At 46.9% G+C, this 16,292-nt stretch overlaps 1 protein-coding gene across 5 annotated transcripts in view; it reads left to right on the forward strand.

Moving 5' to 3' along the window:
• Positions 1–797: 797 nt before the first annotated feature.
• HOMER3 (homer scaffold protein 3) overlaps positions 798–16,292 on the forward strand; it is a 126,125-nt gene continuing 110,630 nt past the window's right edge. For 2 of the 5 annotated variants that reach the window (XM_069962258.1, XM_069962263.1), the window contains exon 1: positions 798–1,352. Coding sequence is in view for 2 of the 5 variants with exons in the window: in XM_069962257.1 (XP_069818358.1) it covers positions 1,327–1,352 (26 nt within the window). In the remaining 3 variants the exon portion in view is untranslated. Of the gene's footprint in view, positions 1,353–1,597; positions 1,680–16,292 lie in introns of those variants that run through there. The other 3 variants (XM_069962257.1, XM_069962264.1, XM_069962261.1) reach the window with 3 other exon arrangements.

The raw sequence follows: 16,292 nt of genomic DNA on the forward strand, positions 1-16,292 counted from the left end.
TGGGAGGGCCTGCGCGCCTCCGCTCCCTACCTCTTAGGGTACTTCACACTACGGAATCCATGCTGAGAACTTACCGTGGATTCCGCCGCTCGCCCTCGCTTAAATCTTTGCACGTCCCATAGACTCCAAAGAATTGACATGTCAATTCCTTGGGCGGATGGCGGAGTCCCCCGGAGCAAAGAATGGAGTCTATGGGACAGGCGGAGATCCAAGCAGCAGCGCATGGGGCTAAGGCTGGGTTCACGCTGCATTTATGAATCTGTTCAACCTATTCGTTTATAATTGGTTACTTTTAACGGACAGAAAAACATAGTCAACATTACTTTTGTATCCGTTAAAAAAAACGCATCCGTTTGAATCCTTTTTTTTTTTAATAATGGAAGTCAATGGAAAAACGGATGAAGGGATCCAAACGGATGACACACAATTGCATCCGTTTTTTTTTAAAATAAAATGTATACGTTAAACAGATATTAAAACACAGTGTGAACCCAGCTGAAGCAGTGGAATCCGTGGGAAGTTCTCTGCGCAGATTGCATAATGTGAACCTACCCTTAGAAAAAGATGTTTTCTCTGGATATTACTGCTACAGTCAATGTTGTCCAATGCATTGAGAGAATTTCCTCTGTGGGTCTTAACCAGTGTTCCTCATTCTGTGGCTCTCTAGCTGTGGCAAAACTCCAGCTCCCACCATGGCATGATGGGAGCTGCGTTTCTGCAGCGGGTTGACCACACTGCTTCCTAGTCGGATTCCCTGAAGTCCCTTGTCCCTCCACTCCCGAGCACATAATGGCAGCCATAGCAGCGGGCAGCAGGGGGAGACATCGAGTCTTCAAAGTGCCTGGAAATAAAGTGAGGAGCGGAAAAAAGGAAGACAATCTAATGGCATGAGGAAGGAAGAACAAAGGGAGAAAAGCATCAGTGGAAGGGGCACTGCCGGGCACCACCACTACCCCGTGCTGCCGGCTATGCTGCCAACCAGGAGCGCGGTCACACAGCTGCGGTATCTGCCCTAGCCGCTCCGGGGACGCTCCGGCTGCAGTCCGTGGATTCGGGATTTTTCAGTCCGTGTCCCGCTTGGATAGAGGTGACAGGAAAGTGACTGAAAGTTCTTGTGCCCCCGAGGAGGAGACGGTGTCAGCCCCCCGGACAGCGGCCGTGTCTGCTCCGTCCTGCTCGCTCAGCCCTTTGTGTCTGGAAGAGAAAGGGCAGGAGGAGGGGGCTATACAGGAGCTAACGGGTCTGGGAAGTGGGACACTGACAGGAAATTTGGAGAGCATCCGGCATCACAGAGAGAGAGAGAGGGGGAGAAGTGACGGCACAGACATGAGAGACATGGACAAGGAGAGCGCGTAAGTGACTGCTGCACGGGAGACAAGAGGCGGCAGCCAGACAGCCACAAGTGCCGGGCACAGGCTGCGGGCACGGAGGGCACTAGCTGCGGGGAGTGCGGGGGAGCGGGCACGGAGGGCACAGGCTGCGGGGAGTGCGGGCACAGAGGGCACAGGCTGCGGGGAGTGCGGGGGAGCGGGCACGGAGGGCACAGGCTGTGGGGAGTGCGGGCACAGAGGGCACAGGCTGCGGGGAGTGCGGGCACGGAGGGCACAGCCGCCACCTAGGACTTCTCATAGACAATGCAAGATATAGACAAGACTACATACAATGGAGAGGAGCATACGGTCTGTGTAATATCTGTCTACTCTATCATCTATCTGTGTAGTGTCTGTTCCATATCTATCTATCTATTCTATCTATCTATCTATCTATCTATCTATCTATCTATCTATCTATCTATCTATCTATCTATCTATCCATCCTAAATGCATGTATGTCTATATATCTATTTTGCTATTTATCTATTCTATCACACACTCTATTGTTGTCTATCTATCTCTATTTAAGTCTATGCATTTTGCTCTCTATCTCCCTGGCTATGTACCATCTGTATGCCCCATCTGTCCCATGGCCAATGTTAGTCTGTGGCTGGAGTGACAGAAAGTTGCCCAGTCCTCCAGCTGGCTTTGTGTTGCTGGCTTTCTTACCCCTCATCCTGCCACTTATATACTGGTATGTTCTGCCCTCTTACCACAGTACCCAGTGCCATAGTAGACCTATAGGAAGTATAGTTGCAGTATATGGAGGAAGATAATGATGGCTCAGGCATTACCTACTGTAGGGTGAAGGGATGATCTCATTGCCTATAATGTGGAGTGCTGTCAGTACTTCAGTATGCAGCAGTCAGTGTGGCTATCAGAGGTCGCTGTGCTTTCCTTTATGTGCTTGGTCTAGTTACATGGCAATGAATCTCCTTTGACTTTTAAAGGAGATGGTAGAGAGCACCTACATGATGTCCTTTTAGAGAGAAACTCCAATAGATGGCTCACCCCTCTTTCCATTAAGTTCACACCAAGTACCTGAAAGGTAGCCCACATTAAACACACACTACTAGCAGCGCCATCAGTGATCCCTTTCTGCCCTCAGAAGTGACAGGAGCTCTCATGACATGGTGAGGACTTGGGACAGGTCTCCTCACAGTGGAGAAGGATCACTGAAAGCCTCCTTATACCTGTGTTATCCTGTCAATGGCCCAAGGTACAGCTCCCTAACCTGTGCTACCTTGTGAGCCTCAGAGAATGGAGAAAGAGAATCATTACATGTAAACATGTACAGAACTGAGTTAGGATGTCTATAAATATTGTACAGGTGAACATTGTATGTAACAAGTGCATATGGTTAAAACTGAGGGCTTGTATGGTGACACCCAAAGCAGGGGGTGGGGGGTCTAATGATCTAGTGACATATGCAAAATTTGTATTTGTCTATATGTTTCGAAAAGCGGTATGGTGACGTAGATGTATTAAAGGGGTACTCCACAGGAAAAAATCTTTGCAAATTATCTGGTGCCAGCAAGTTATACAGATTTGTTAAAAAAAACTCCTGTTAAAGAATGTGCAGAGCAGAATGGTTTTTCTATGGGGATTTGACATACAGAGGTGGCAGCAGAGAACACTGTGTCATAATGAGAAGAATACACCACTTCCTGCAGGACATAAAGCAGCTGATACAAACTGGAAGGAAGTAGTTTACAAATGTGTATAACTTAAGGCCTCCCAATGATTTTGAGGAAAAAAATCTCCAGAGTACCCTCTCAAGGTTAAGTTCACACTATGTTTTTGCTGTCCATTTAACATGGGCATTTAAAGGGAAAAAAACGATGCAAAATGCATGCTATTGTATGCCATGGTGGAAAATCCAGTTTCCATTGACTTATATTATTAAAAAAAAAAAAATAATAATAATAATTTTTTTTGAAGTACACATGGTACACATGGTTTTCCACGTTTTTCTTTCAGTAAAAATGTCACACACTAAAAGGGAAACAGTGAATGGGATGGGAAAACAAAGTGTGAACCTAGCCTAAGTACTGCTGATAGACTGCATCATACTTATAAAGGAATTGTTAAATTGTTAGCATCATTTTTGTTGAATTTCCTGTTGAATATTCAGTTAATTATACCAGTATGAGAAAGGATTTACAAGACAATATAATAGAACATAAAAGTACGTACCCTGTTATAGGGCTGTCTACTTTAGACAGTCCCTTCCTACATGTCCTTTTAGGACATATAAATGTAATACCAGGGGGTCCACTGCTCACGGCCTCTCTGTTTAAGGTAGAGACATACCAAAATGTACCAATCAGCCATGACATGTAAACCCGTTCCTGCTTTTTGACATATATTTACATCATTGGCAGGTGGACTTTACCACTCTTTGTCATTTATTAAGGCCCCATTCACACTACAGAATCGGTGCCGAATCCTGCCTTCCTTCGGTTTAAATAGAAGGGCTTGCGCACCTCCGTTCTCCGCACCTCTCAATACCTTTCCGCTCAAAGAATTGACATGTTAGTCTGAGCGCTGATTCTGTAGTGTGAATGGATCCTCACGCGGTATTCCCTACTCATCTAACAGAGTTGACATGTAAGACTAAACCAGTTAAATATTTTTGCAAATACATTCATTTACCAAACTTGCCTTCTTCTCCTGATATGCCCACTTTATTTCTTCCCTTGTGGATAACTCATGACCCCCACCAACACTCTGCTGTAATAGGTGATATATAGCATACAGGAAACAAGCAGCACTTCTTGATATTGTAAAATGGATCCAGGAGACATACAGTAGGTCTTTACCTAAGACGGAATATTATACATTGTAGATAATCCACAGCACTCACCATGTTTGTAAAAAAAAAAGACGTGAAGTGTATCCCAACAAACCCATAAGTGCAGCATATGGAAAAGAAGCCACGTCTTTTTCGTATGCACCTATGAGTTTTTTGGAATACACTCTACGTCTATTTTTTTACATACATGGTGAGTGCTGTGGATTATCTACAGATTGGGGAAAGATAGATGGGGGATTTATCGAGCATTCTTACAGTTAGGCTGGGCTCACACTACATTTTTTGCTGTCCGTTTAATATATCTGTTTTTTAGGAAAAAGGGATGCAAACAGATCATAAAAATGGATGCAGGATACATTCTCTATTGACTTAAATTAAACGGACAGCAAAAACACAGTGTAAACGTAGCTCATAGAAACAAATCACAGCTTAGCTATCATTTTATTTGAAAGCTGAGCTGTGGTTGGTTGCCATGGGCAACATAGATCATTCTTACGTAAGACTGTTTGCTAAATCTCCCCCCATAGGACGCGTGCACACTATGTAATGGCGACGGAAAACCCATTGTGCATTCCGCAGCTCGCACCCGCCGGCAGACTGATGCGGGCGGGCATGTCTCCGCCTGTGCCATAAACACCATTTTATGGCCTGGCAGATTCCGCCATCCGCTAAAAGAATTGACATGTTAATTCTTGCGACGGACGGCGGAATCTGTCTGTGCCTAAAATGGAGTCTATGGCACAGGGGCCAGCGACGGAATCCGCAGCGGCCTTTACGCGCATATTCTGTTGTGTGCACGCACCCAAAAAGTGTAGATAGACAGAGTGGTCGAGATTAATCAATCTACCTAAAACTCACACTGTCTGCTTTTACCACAGCAACCAATCACAGCTCAGGTTTTAGAGCTTGTTGAAGGAGTTGTCCAGTGTCTAGCATTGTTTAATATCTTGCTGCTGGTGAATATAAAAGAATAAACATATTATCCTTACCTGTCCGCTGTCCTCCTGTGTCCTCGATGTACCCTGCTGAATGCAGAGCCAGCACTTCAGAGACAAACTCGTATTGGGAGTGACAGCCCGCTCAGCCAATCACTGGCCGTGGAGCTGTCCTGTCTCAGTCAGTGATTGGCTGAGCAGGCTGGAAAGTGGGGGACACCAGCTACACCTGGTTTGGGGAGGACACAGCTGGTCAGTGGGGGACACCAGCTACACCGCAGCAGGACATTGGCAGAGCGGAGAGAGGTAAGAATAGGATGTTTATTATTTTATATGCACAACTCGCAATATGTTAAAAAAATGCAGAACACTGGACAACCCCTTTAAGATATAACATATGAGCTGTGATTAGTTGCTGTGGGAAAAAAAACAGACAGTGTGGGTTTCAGGCAGCTTCATAAATGTGGGTCAGTGGATATATGTGTACACAGACACACACACACACACATATATATATATATATATATATATATATATATATATATACACACCTGGTGTATGCTGGGCCATCAGCAGTAACTTACGACCAACAATCGGCAGCTATGGCTTTTTAATAACTCTGATCTTGACCATTAAACACAGTCAATAGTGCGTCTAAAGGGTTTGACAGAGACTGCTACTGCATTTGCGCAACCACAAGCCTGATGTGAGGGATGATGGGCGGTCATAATGAAGGCCCCTCTGTATCTGCCATGTCAGTAGTAGGCAGGGCCCAGCAGGATACCTATCATGCAGTGGTATTTCTGTGTATTATATGAACAAGCAAGCTGACAGAAGTTCAAGGCTGCTGTAGCACTAACATGAAAAAGAAGAAAAGTTTGAAATGCAATCAACCCACACAGTGAACACATAAAATAAAATTCCAGCATTTCTGTTATTTGGTTACTTAAAGGGGAACTCCAGATAAGGAAAACTTGTTTTCTATTAAAAGTACATTAAAAGTTATATAGATGTGTCTATATAATGTATTACCGTATCTGTACGTTTCTGCCACACAGGTAGCTGTTTGACATCCAGGAAGTGAAGAAAAATGGCCTCTGTGCCAATTCACATTGTCTGCTGCTCCTACTGCTCTCCCACCTTAGGAGACAAATCTTCCATGCCTCTGTCTCACATTGTGTGTTTTTGCTGAGCGTAGGCTGATGATGCAGACAGGGGGCAGGGCATGATGTCACAGGAGGCTTGGCTGGATCCCCCAATCCCCTGAGTGATTCACCATCTCTAACTGGCCTCTTTAGCCTTTAGTCTACACCTGATCAGGCAAGGAGAGACAGAAGCAGCTGCTGCAACTTCACTGATGCAAAAGTCTGCAGTGAAATTAAGGCAGCGTCTTCACAAAAATGATGCAGTAACACAATTAAATGATGCTAAATGGCAGAGAGGATCAGAGCCAGCACTGCCAATCCCACCTGGACAAAAATTGAGGTATAAACAGTATATCCCATGTAAGATAATATCGGATAAAGTCCTTATTGTGGGCCTCAACTTCAAAGATAAAAGATGCGTGATCATAATATGTGCGTGGAGATGAAAAGAATTTTTTTTTTAAATTAAATTCATAAAGTTCTTTATTTTCTAATATCGGTATTACAGGTAGAGAATACAGCGTGCTGTGTGGTGTTACAGGTAGAGAATACAGAGTGCTATGTGGTGTTACAGGTAGAGAATACAGCGCACTGTGTGGTGTTACAGGTAGAGAATACAGTGTGCTGTGTGGTGTTACAGGTAGAGAATACAGCGTACTATGTGGTGTTACAGGTAGAGAATACTGTGTGCTGTGTGTTGTTACAGGTAGAGAATACAGCGCACTGTGTGGTGTTACAGGTAGAGAATACAATGTGCTGTGTGGTGTTACAGGTAGAGAATACAGCGTGCTGTGTGGTGTTACAGGTAGAGAATACAGCGTGCTGTGTGGTGTTACATGTAGTAATAGCGTGCTGTGTGGTGTTACAGGTAGAGAATACAGCGTGCTGTATGGTGTTACAGGTAGAGAATACAGTTTGCTGTGTGGTGTTACAGGTAGAGAATACAGTGTGCTGTATGGTGTCACAGGTAGAGAATACAGCGTGCTGTGTGGTGTTACAGGTAGAGAATACTGTGTGCTGTGTGGTGTTACAGGTAGAGAATACAGTGTGCTGTGTGGTGTTAGGGTATGTTCACACTGAGTAAATCAGGCAGAATTCTGCCGCAGAATCCCGTCTGCCTCAGTGTGCCATAGCCTGTCTATGGGAGAGTGTGCGCTCCCCTGCTGCTCTCCACTCAAAGGAGTTACACGGAATTCCGCCTGATTTACTCAGTGGGAACATACCTTTACAGGTAGTAACAGTTTACTGTGTGGTATTACAGGTAGAGCATACAGAGTCCTGTGTGTGTGGGACCACAATGAAATAATAAAGTACTGCAAATAATTCAGTACCACAATGAAACTGCAATGTGTGAACACAGCCTAGAAGTTCTGAAACAGTTTTGGGCAGGGAATGGGCAGGGTGGAGGACTGTGATGAACAACTGAGGGAAAGCATTGCTTTCTGGAACCTGTAGTACTCTGTACAGCCACACGATACAGAACGAAGACACCCCCAAAACAAATAGATTTTTGGTATTTTCAAAACTGAAATAGACAGGTAAGCAATGCTATATGCTTCTGCAGCAGGTTTATTTTTACCTCTACCTGGAGTTCCCCTTTAACTTCTAACAAATGAAAAAGATCAAAAAGTAGAGATGAGGGAACCGGGTTCGGGTTTGAGTCCATCCGAACCCGAACGATGGGCATTTGATTAGTGGCGGCTGCTGAACTTGGATAAAACTCTAAGGTTGTGTCAGGAACTTACCCGACCGCGCTCCAGCGACGTCTGTCCCGGCCGGAGCCGCCTTCCTCTCCAGGGCCGGGTGACGTCACGGAGACCCGACGGCGTCCTTGGTTACCAGAGACGCTGCAGGCTCCGATGACGTGCGGCGGCTCAGCTGAGCGTTGTATGCTCAGCTGAGTAGTATCAGGCTCAAGCTGAGTGGCAGACGCCTCTGCCACCCGGCTTGCAGCCTGCACATGTGAATTGATCAGGACTCAGGAGTCCAGACCAATCACATCCTGGTCTGGGCTCCTGGTCCTGTATTTAAAGAGCCAGCGGTCATTCACTGATCGCTGGCTATTAGGTGTACTCCTGGTCCCAGCTCTCCCTTGTCTATTCTTGCGTTTCCCGTCCTAATCCCTCTTACTGCTCGACTCGTTATTCTGACCTCCCGCCTGACTTGTGACTACTCTTTTGGATTGCTGACTTTGTACTGCGTTGCCCGTGTGATTTGACCCGGCCTTGATTACTACTCCTTATTGTGTTTGTCTGTCCGTATTGTTTTGTGTACCACGTATAAAGTGCAGGGAACGTCTTTGTGGTTGTTCGCGACCGCCTAGGGTCGGCTTAGGCAATTAGGCAGGAACAGTGAGTGGTTCAGATCAGGGCCCACTGTCTGGTTGTGTCTGTGTTAGTCTGACAGAATAGCCAGCCCAAAATACTGCCATTGCCCCATGGACAATCGGACCGCCATGTCGAATATCGTGGACCAAATGCAGCGGCTCAACACCATGGTGCAGGAGCTTGCTGTAAGGGTTCAGGATCAGGAGACGACACCCCGACAACTCACGGTAACCTCTTCAGCACCTCCTGAGCCACCCGTTCAGCTCCCGGATAAGTTCTCTGGGGACAGGAGGAGGTTCCGTGCGTTCAAGGAGGGGTGCAAGCTGTTCTTTAGATTACGCCCCCGCTCATCGGGAGACGAGTCTCAGAGGGTCGGCATTATCATATCCCTTCTCCAAGGGGCACCTCAAGAGTGGGCATTTTCCTTACCACCTGCTTCACCAGAATTACTCTCAGTTGACCAGTTTTTTGGGGCTTTGGGGTTACTATATGATGACCCTGACAGTGCCACCAATGCTGAGCGTCAGCTGACGGGGTTAAGGCAGGGCAGGCGACCCGTAGAAGAGTATTGTTCTGAGTTCAAACAGTGGAGCGACCTCTCCACTTGGAATGACTCAGCCCTCCGATTCCAGTTCCGTGCAGGGTTAAGTGACCGACTAAAGGACATGCTGGTGACTTACCCCACTCCTGACTCACTCGAAGAGAGTATGACGTTAGCCATCAGGGTCGACCGACGTCTGAGAGACAGGCAGCGAGAGAGAGGTACCCCAGACCTTCCCAGAACCTCAGCGACTCCAGTCTCTTACCCTAAACCTTTCCCTCCTGTTATACCCACACCAGAAGAACCAATGCAGGTGGACTCCACTGACGCCAAGGCCAGACGAGCACATCGTCTGCAGAACAACCTATGCCTGTATTGTGGGAAGGCAGGGCATCGGGTGCGGCAGTGTCCGTCCAGGTCAGGATCACCGCCGGAAAACTTCAGCGCCTGAGAGACTATCGAGGGTGTCTCTCAGGCGTACAGGTAACCTTCAAGAATAAATTGTTGTTACCTATTTCTTTGGTAATAGGGAATAGGAGTGTTTCAGGATACGCCCAGATCGATTCTGGGTCTTCAGCGAACTTTGTTAACCCCATGTTTTTTTCCGGTTTAGAGGCATGTCCCCTGCGGCTCAGGTGCCCAGTGAATGTTACTGGGGCGGACTCTGCTCCTTTTGCCCAGGGGGATGTACGATATATAACCCTACGCTTGGAAGTCAAGGTGGGATCTGTCCATGTGGAACATCTTGATTTTCTCCTTATGCATAATTTGTCGTCAGATGTGATTCTGGGATTGCCCTGGCTGAAACTGCATAACCCTGTTTTTGATTGGTCTAGTAGGGAACATACTCGGTGGGGTCCTGAGTGTAGTTCCCATTGTATCTCGGTGTCTCTGGCAGAATGTTCCCCTGAGGTGGGAGAGATTCCAGAATTACTGTCTGACTATGCGGATGTGTTCGATGAAAAGGCAGTAGAAGTATTGCCTCCTCATAGACCGTATGATTGTCCAATCGATTTAATTCCTGGTGTAAAATATCCTAGAGGACGTATTTTTAATTTATCATGTCCTGACAGGGAGGCCATGCGGGATTACATAAGGGATAGTTTACGTAAAGGCCATATTCGTCCTTCCTCTCCTTTGGGGACGGGCTTCTTTTTTGTCGGCAAAAAAAAAAGGAGGTCTTCGGCCCTGCATCGACTACCGAGAACTGAATAAAATTACGGTTAAGAACCAGCATCCGCTGCCTCTTATCCCAGATTTATTCAACCAGATAGTGGAAGCTAAGTGGTTTTCCAAGGTGGATTTACGGGGAGCGTATAATCTTATCAGAATCCGGGAAGAAGATGAGTGGAAGACCGCTTTCAATACCCCAGAGGGCCATTTTGAATATTTGGTTATGCCCTTTGGGTTATGTATTGCTCCGGCGGTCTTCCAATACTTTGTAAACAATATTTTCCGTGAGCATCTAGGCCGATTTCTTGTAGTATATCCAGATGATATTTTGATTTTTTTCCCCTGATTGGGCTTCTCACGTTAAACATGTTCGTGCTGTCATGGAGCTTCTGAGAATTAATAATCTTTGTGCCAAGTTGTCAAAATGCCAATTCGGTATCCAAGAGGTTTCATTTTTGGGGTACTGTATAACCCCAAACTCGTTTGGTATGGACCCACTAAAGGTGGTAGCCATTGAAAACTGGGAGCGACCCAATAACCCAGGGGTGGGGAACCTCCGGCCCGCGGGCCGCATCCGGCCCCTGAGACCTCCCGATGCGGCCCTCGGCCCGCAGCTCCCCTGGGGAAGGAGCCGGCATACACAGCATCCTCCGGTGTCTGTGACAGCTGCCGGACACAGGAGGATGCTGTCTATGCCGGCTTCTTCCCCAGCAGAGCGGCGCGTGTCTTCAGTCTCCTGCGAGCCGCGCGCGATGACGTCATTTCATCGCGCGCCGCCTGCAGGAGAAGACCAGCACAGAGGACCTGGGACAGAAGAGGACATGGGCAGCGTGAGAGCGGAGGTAAGGTGAGTGGGATGTTTATTTTTTTTATTTGGGGGTTAACTAGGCCACCAGGGACATGCCTGATGGGGGTTAACTAGGCCACCAGGGACATGCCTGATGGGGGATAACTAGGCCACCAGGGACATGCCTGATGGGGGTTAACTAGGCCACCAGGGACATGCCTGATGGGGGTTAACTAGACCTACCAGAGGCATCACTGGGGGGGTTAACTAGGCTACCAGGGACATGACTTGGGGGTTAACTAGACTACAAGGGGCATCACTGGGGGGGTTAACTACAATAGCAGGGGCATCACTGGGGGTTAACTACAATAGCAGGGGCACTAGGGGAACAATACTTTGCCTTGCCCCGGGTGCTGCAAACCCACGCTACTAACTGCCGCACATGGTATGCGGCCCTCGAATGATTTTATTAATGCCCGATCGGCCCTCGACATGGAAAAGGTTCCCCACCCCTGCAATAACCTAAAGGCTCTGCAGGGGTTCCTGGGCTTCACAAATTACTATAGAAAGTTCATCAAGGGGTTCTCAATTATAGCCAAACCTCTCACGGATTTGACCAAAAAAGGGGCGGATCTAGTTAACTGGTCCTCAGAAGCTATTCAGGCATTTAACAGACTTCGGCGTTTAACAGACTTCAGAGGCTACCGTGCTGACACAGCCGGACTTTGATCTTCCTTTTATTGTGGAGGTTGACACATCGGAGGTAGGGGTGGGAGCGGTCCTGTCCCAAGGGTCAGCCACTCTTACTCACCTGCGTCCGGTGGCATTCTTTTCTAGAAAATTTTCTTAAGCAGAGAGTAATTATGATATTGGCAATTGTGAGTTACTAGCCATTAAGATGGCCTTCGATGAATGAAGGCACTTCTTAGAAGGTGCCAAGCACAAGGTGAAAGTGCTTACAGACCATAAAAACTTGGTGTATCTGGACAGTGCTAAACACCTCAATCCACGCCAGGCTAGATGGGCCCTGTTTTTCACGCGGTTCAATTTTGAGGTCATGTATCGGCCTGGTTCCAAAAACGTCAAGGCTGATGCCTTATCGCGCAGCTTTGACATTGAGAGCTCTCCCAGGAACCAGTCTGATACCATATTAAACCCCGGTGTTGTTGTATCAGTTCTGCAGCCAGACTTGGTGACACAGATCACGGAATCACAGACCCTGGCACCCCATAATACTCCAGAATCTCTTCTATTTGTTCCCCTTGAATCTTCGCCTCCGGGTCTTGGAGGAGATTCATAGTTCGGTTTTAGCTGGTCACCCAGGGGTGGCAGGCACAAAGTATTTGCTTTCACGACACTACTGGTGGCACTCATGGGCCCGGGATGTTAAACTTTTTGTTGATGCTTGTGAGACATGTGCTCGGTCCAAGGTTCCTCGTAGACCACCTGAGGGTCTCCTTCACCCTCTACCTATCCCTATGAGACCTTGGACACACATTTCTATGGATTTTGTCACAGACTTGCCACTGTCTAAGGGGAAAACCGTAATATGGGTGGTGGTAGACAGGTTTTCTAAGATGTGCCATCTTATACCTCTGTGTAAACTTCCGAACGCTTGTAGTCTAGCCACGTTGTTCATCAACATCATTTACATGGTGTCCCTGAGAACTGTGTCTCTGACAGGGGTGTTCAGTTTGTGGCCAGATTCTGGAGGGAGTTCTGTGGTAAGCTGGGGATCTCTTTGTCCTTCTCATCTGCGTTCCATCCTCAAACCAACGGACAGACTGAGAGGATCAATCAATCCCTAGAACAATTCCTTAGGTGTTTTGTGGCAGATGCTCAAGACAGATGGAGGGATTTTATTTCACTTGCCAAATTTGCCCTCAAGAATCATGTACAACGTTCCATTAACATGTCGCCGTTTTATTGTAATTATGGTTTTAACCCTAGGTATTCATCCACCCACTCCGCCGAATCGGTGAATCCCTCAGTGGAAGCCATATACTCAAAACTGTGCACAGTTTGGGCCCAAGCTCATTAGAGCTTGGTTAAAGCCCAAGAATCATACCAAAAACAGGCTAATAAAAGACGCATATCTGGCCATCATTATGTACTGGGCGATAAGGTATGGCTCTCAACCAGAAATCTGAGATTGAGGGTGCAATCAGGGAAACTGGCACCCAAATATATTGGGACATATACTATTGTGGAGGTAATCAATCCTGTCACCTTCAGATTGAAACTGCCTACATCTCTTCGAATTCATTCAGTATTCCATAAATCACTATTGAAGAAGTATGTGCGGCCGGTCTCTCCGTCATCTCATCCTGCTCCACTTGTCATCCAGGGTGAGTTGGAGTATGAAGTGGAGAAAATTCTAGACTCACGTTGGGTCCAGGGCTCACTTTAGTATCTTGTCCACTGGAGAGGCTTTGGACCAGAAGAGCGCACATGGGTTTCAGTTAGAGACATGCACGCTCCCTTGCTGGTCCGGCAATATCATGCATGGAATCCTTCCAAGCCTGGTCCAGTAAATAAGGGTCCTGAGGCCCCTCCTGGAGGAGGGGGTAATGTCAGGAACTTACCCGACCACGCTCCAGCGACGTCTGTCCTGGCCGGAGCGCAGCGCCGCCTTCCTCTCCGGGGCCGGGTGACGTCACGGAGACCCCACGGCATCCTTGGTTACCAGGGACGCCGCGGGCTCCAATGACGTGCGGCGGCTCAGCTGAGCATTGTATGCTCAGCTGAGTAGTATCAGGCTCAAGCTGAGTGGCAGGTGCCTCTGCCACCCGGCTTGCAGCCTGCACATGTGAATTGATCAGGACTCAGGAGTCCAGACCAATCACATCCTGGTCTGGGCTTCTGGTCCTGTATTTAAAGAGCCAGCGGTCATTCAAATGCCGAAAGTTGGGGTTCGGGTTCGGATGGACTCGATCATGCTCGAGGTTCGCTTATCTCTATCAAAAAGTCATATATCCTAAAATGGTACATAAACAACTACAGCATTCCCTGTGATAAACAGGATGTAACAAAAAGAAGTTATTACTCTCAAAAACTGCAAAAAATGTGAAACACTATCATATATGTAAATCAATTATTGGCCAAAACTGTCAGTTTACCCCAGAAAACAAGCTCTATAGTATTATATATATTATTATAGTATTATACATATAGTATATATTGGCCACTGGTTGTCTCTGAAAATTGCTATTCACCTCTTGTTGCTAGGGGAATTCCATCTATAGCAGCAGAGATACCAAAAAGAGAACAGAGAAATTGTGGACAGGATTTAGATAGTATTTATGGGCATTAAAGAGCCTGGAATGTATACATGCATCCTGAGTCTGTCTGTCTCCTCCAGAGGGTCTACACTGTGCCTAAAAGTTAAGGCCGTATTCACTTGTCCCGTGGAGTTGTCCATGATCACGGATCCGTGATCACAGACAGTGTTACGGCCTGTGAATTCGTGAAATTCATGGATGTGATATCAGGGATGTCATAATAACTTTATTATAACTAGCAATGGACAATTTTAATGGATCCGCAGAAAAAAACGGACATGGATTGCAAACAAATGCTATCACAAAAAGTTTTCCACGGACCACAGAGCTAACTAGCAGACGTCATCCACGGATCTTGAAAATCACTGAATGTGTGAATGAGGCATAATCAAGTCTTTCCTTTTCTCTTATCATGCATAAAGTTTAACCTGTAGCGCTCGCCAAGGCAGGTGGGATTCCACGGCAGGGCTTCTGCCGCAGAATTCCACCTGGTTTACTCAGTGTGAACATACCCTTACTCTGCACATTGAGTAAAGTGAACAATATTCACCTTCATCTGATTTTCAGATGAGGGGAGTATATTTTTGTGTGGTATTGTGCACGTAGCAGCAACATCTGGTGACTCTGTCTTTCTCCAGCTGGATCTTTGAAACGAGGTGATTCTGTCCTTTCTCAGTAACAAGCTTCCATGCAGTTCTCTACGTCATGCAGTCTTAAAATGCCACAAGATGTCTGTCTTTTTGGTGTATAATTTATGTTCCAGCAATTTACAGAACATATAATTTGCAGCACAGAGTTCTCTTTCCCATCAACATGGGTTTTATTGTATTTACATCTTTTCCAGTCTTTATAATGTTACTTTTTTTGGCATTGAAAGAGAACCCTTGCGTGAATAGAACATTAAAGCATGTAGTGTAATGGTGGTAATCTAAAACCATCAGTGCCTTTTTGCATATGAAATAATAAATTTATTGTGTCCTCAAAACAACTTTAGGAGCTTATGGAGGATTTAAAGCATACTTGTCAACATGTCCACTGACTCCATTTTGCACCCAGACATTTGGGTATCCATGGCTATAAACACGCTGCGATAGAAATCTGTGCAATCCTGATTCGGAGCCAATTGGGGTCATGCGCATTTCATCATGCCGTGCAGAGTGGAGTTCACCGCTGATCAGGTCAGTGGAGATGCTGACAGACTTTAAAGGGGTTGTCCGGCGATAAAAAATTATTCACAGAATAACACACATTACAAAGTTATACAACTTTGTAATGTATGTTATGTCTGTGAATGGCCCCCTTCCCCGTGTTTCCCCCCACCCACGCTAGACCCGGAAGTGTGGTGCATTATACTCACCGCATCTCGTGTCGTCCACGGTCTCCGATCCTCAGCAGTGACGTCTTCTTCGGGAGGCCGGCGGATCTTCCCGAGTGCCGGCCGCCCTCTGCAGCGTCATCCGAAGCTCAGCCGCGATTGGCTGAGCATAACTGTGCTCAGCCAATCGCAGCTGAGCAGCTGATGACGTGGCCGCGTCATCAGCCGCTCAGCCGCGATTGGCTGAGCACAGTTATGCTCAGCCAATCGCGGCTGAGCTTCGGATGACGCTGCAGAGGGCGGCCGGCACTCGGGAAGATCCGCTGGCCTCCCGAAGAAGACTTCACTGCTGAGGATCGGAGACCGTGGTCGGCACGTGACAGGTAATGTATAGCGCACCACACTTCCGGGTACACGGGTGGGGGTGGTGGGACACGGGGAAGGGGGCCATTCACAGACATAACATACATTACAAAGTTGTATAACTTTGTAATGTGTGTTATTCTGTGAATAATTTTTTATCGCCGGACAACCCCTTTAAGCTCTGCATCTTTGCTTCAAGACATGTGAGGCAAGGAGGATTTCTGTCTTTTTTTGTCC

This window comes from Dendropsophus ebraccatus, chromosome 3 (genome assembly GCF_027789765.1).
Source record: "Dendropsophus ebraccatus isolate aDenEbr1 chromosome 3, aDenEbr1.pat, whole genome shotgun sequence".
Taxonomy (NCBI): domain Eukaryota; kingdom Metazoa; phylum Chordata; class Amphibia; order Anura; family Hylidae; genus Dendropsophus; species Dendropsophus ebraccatus.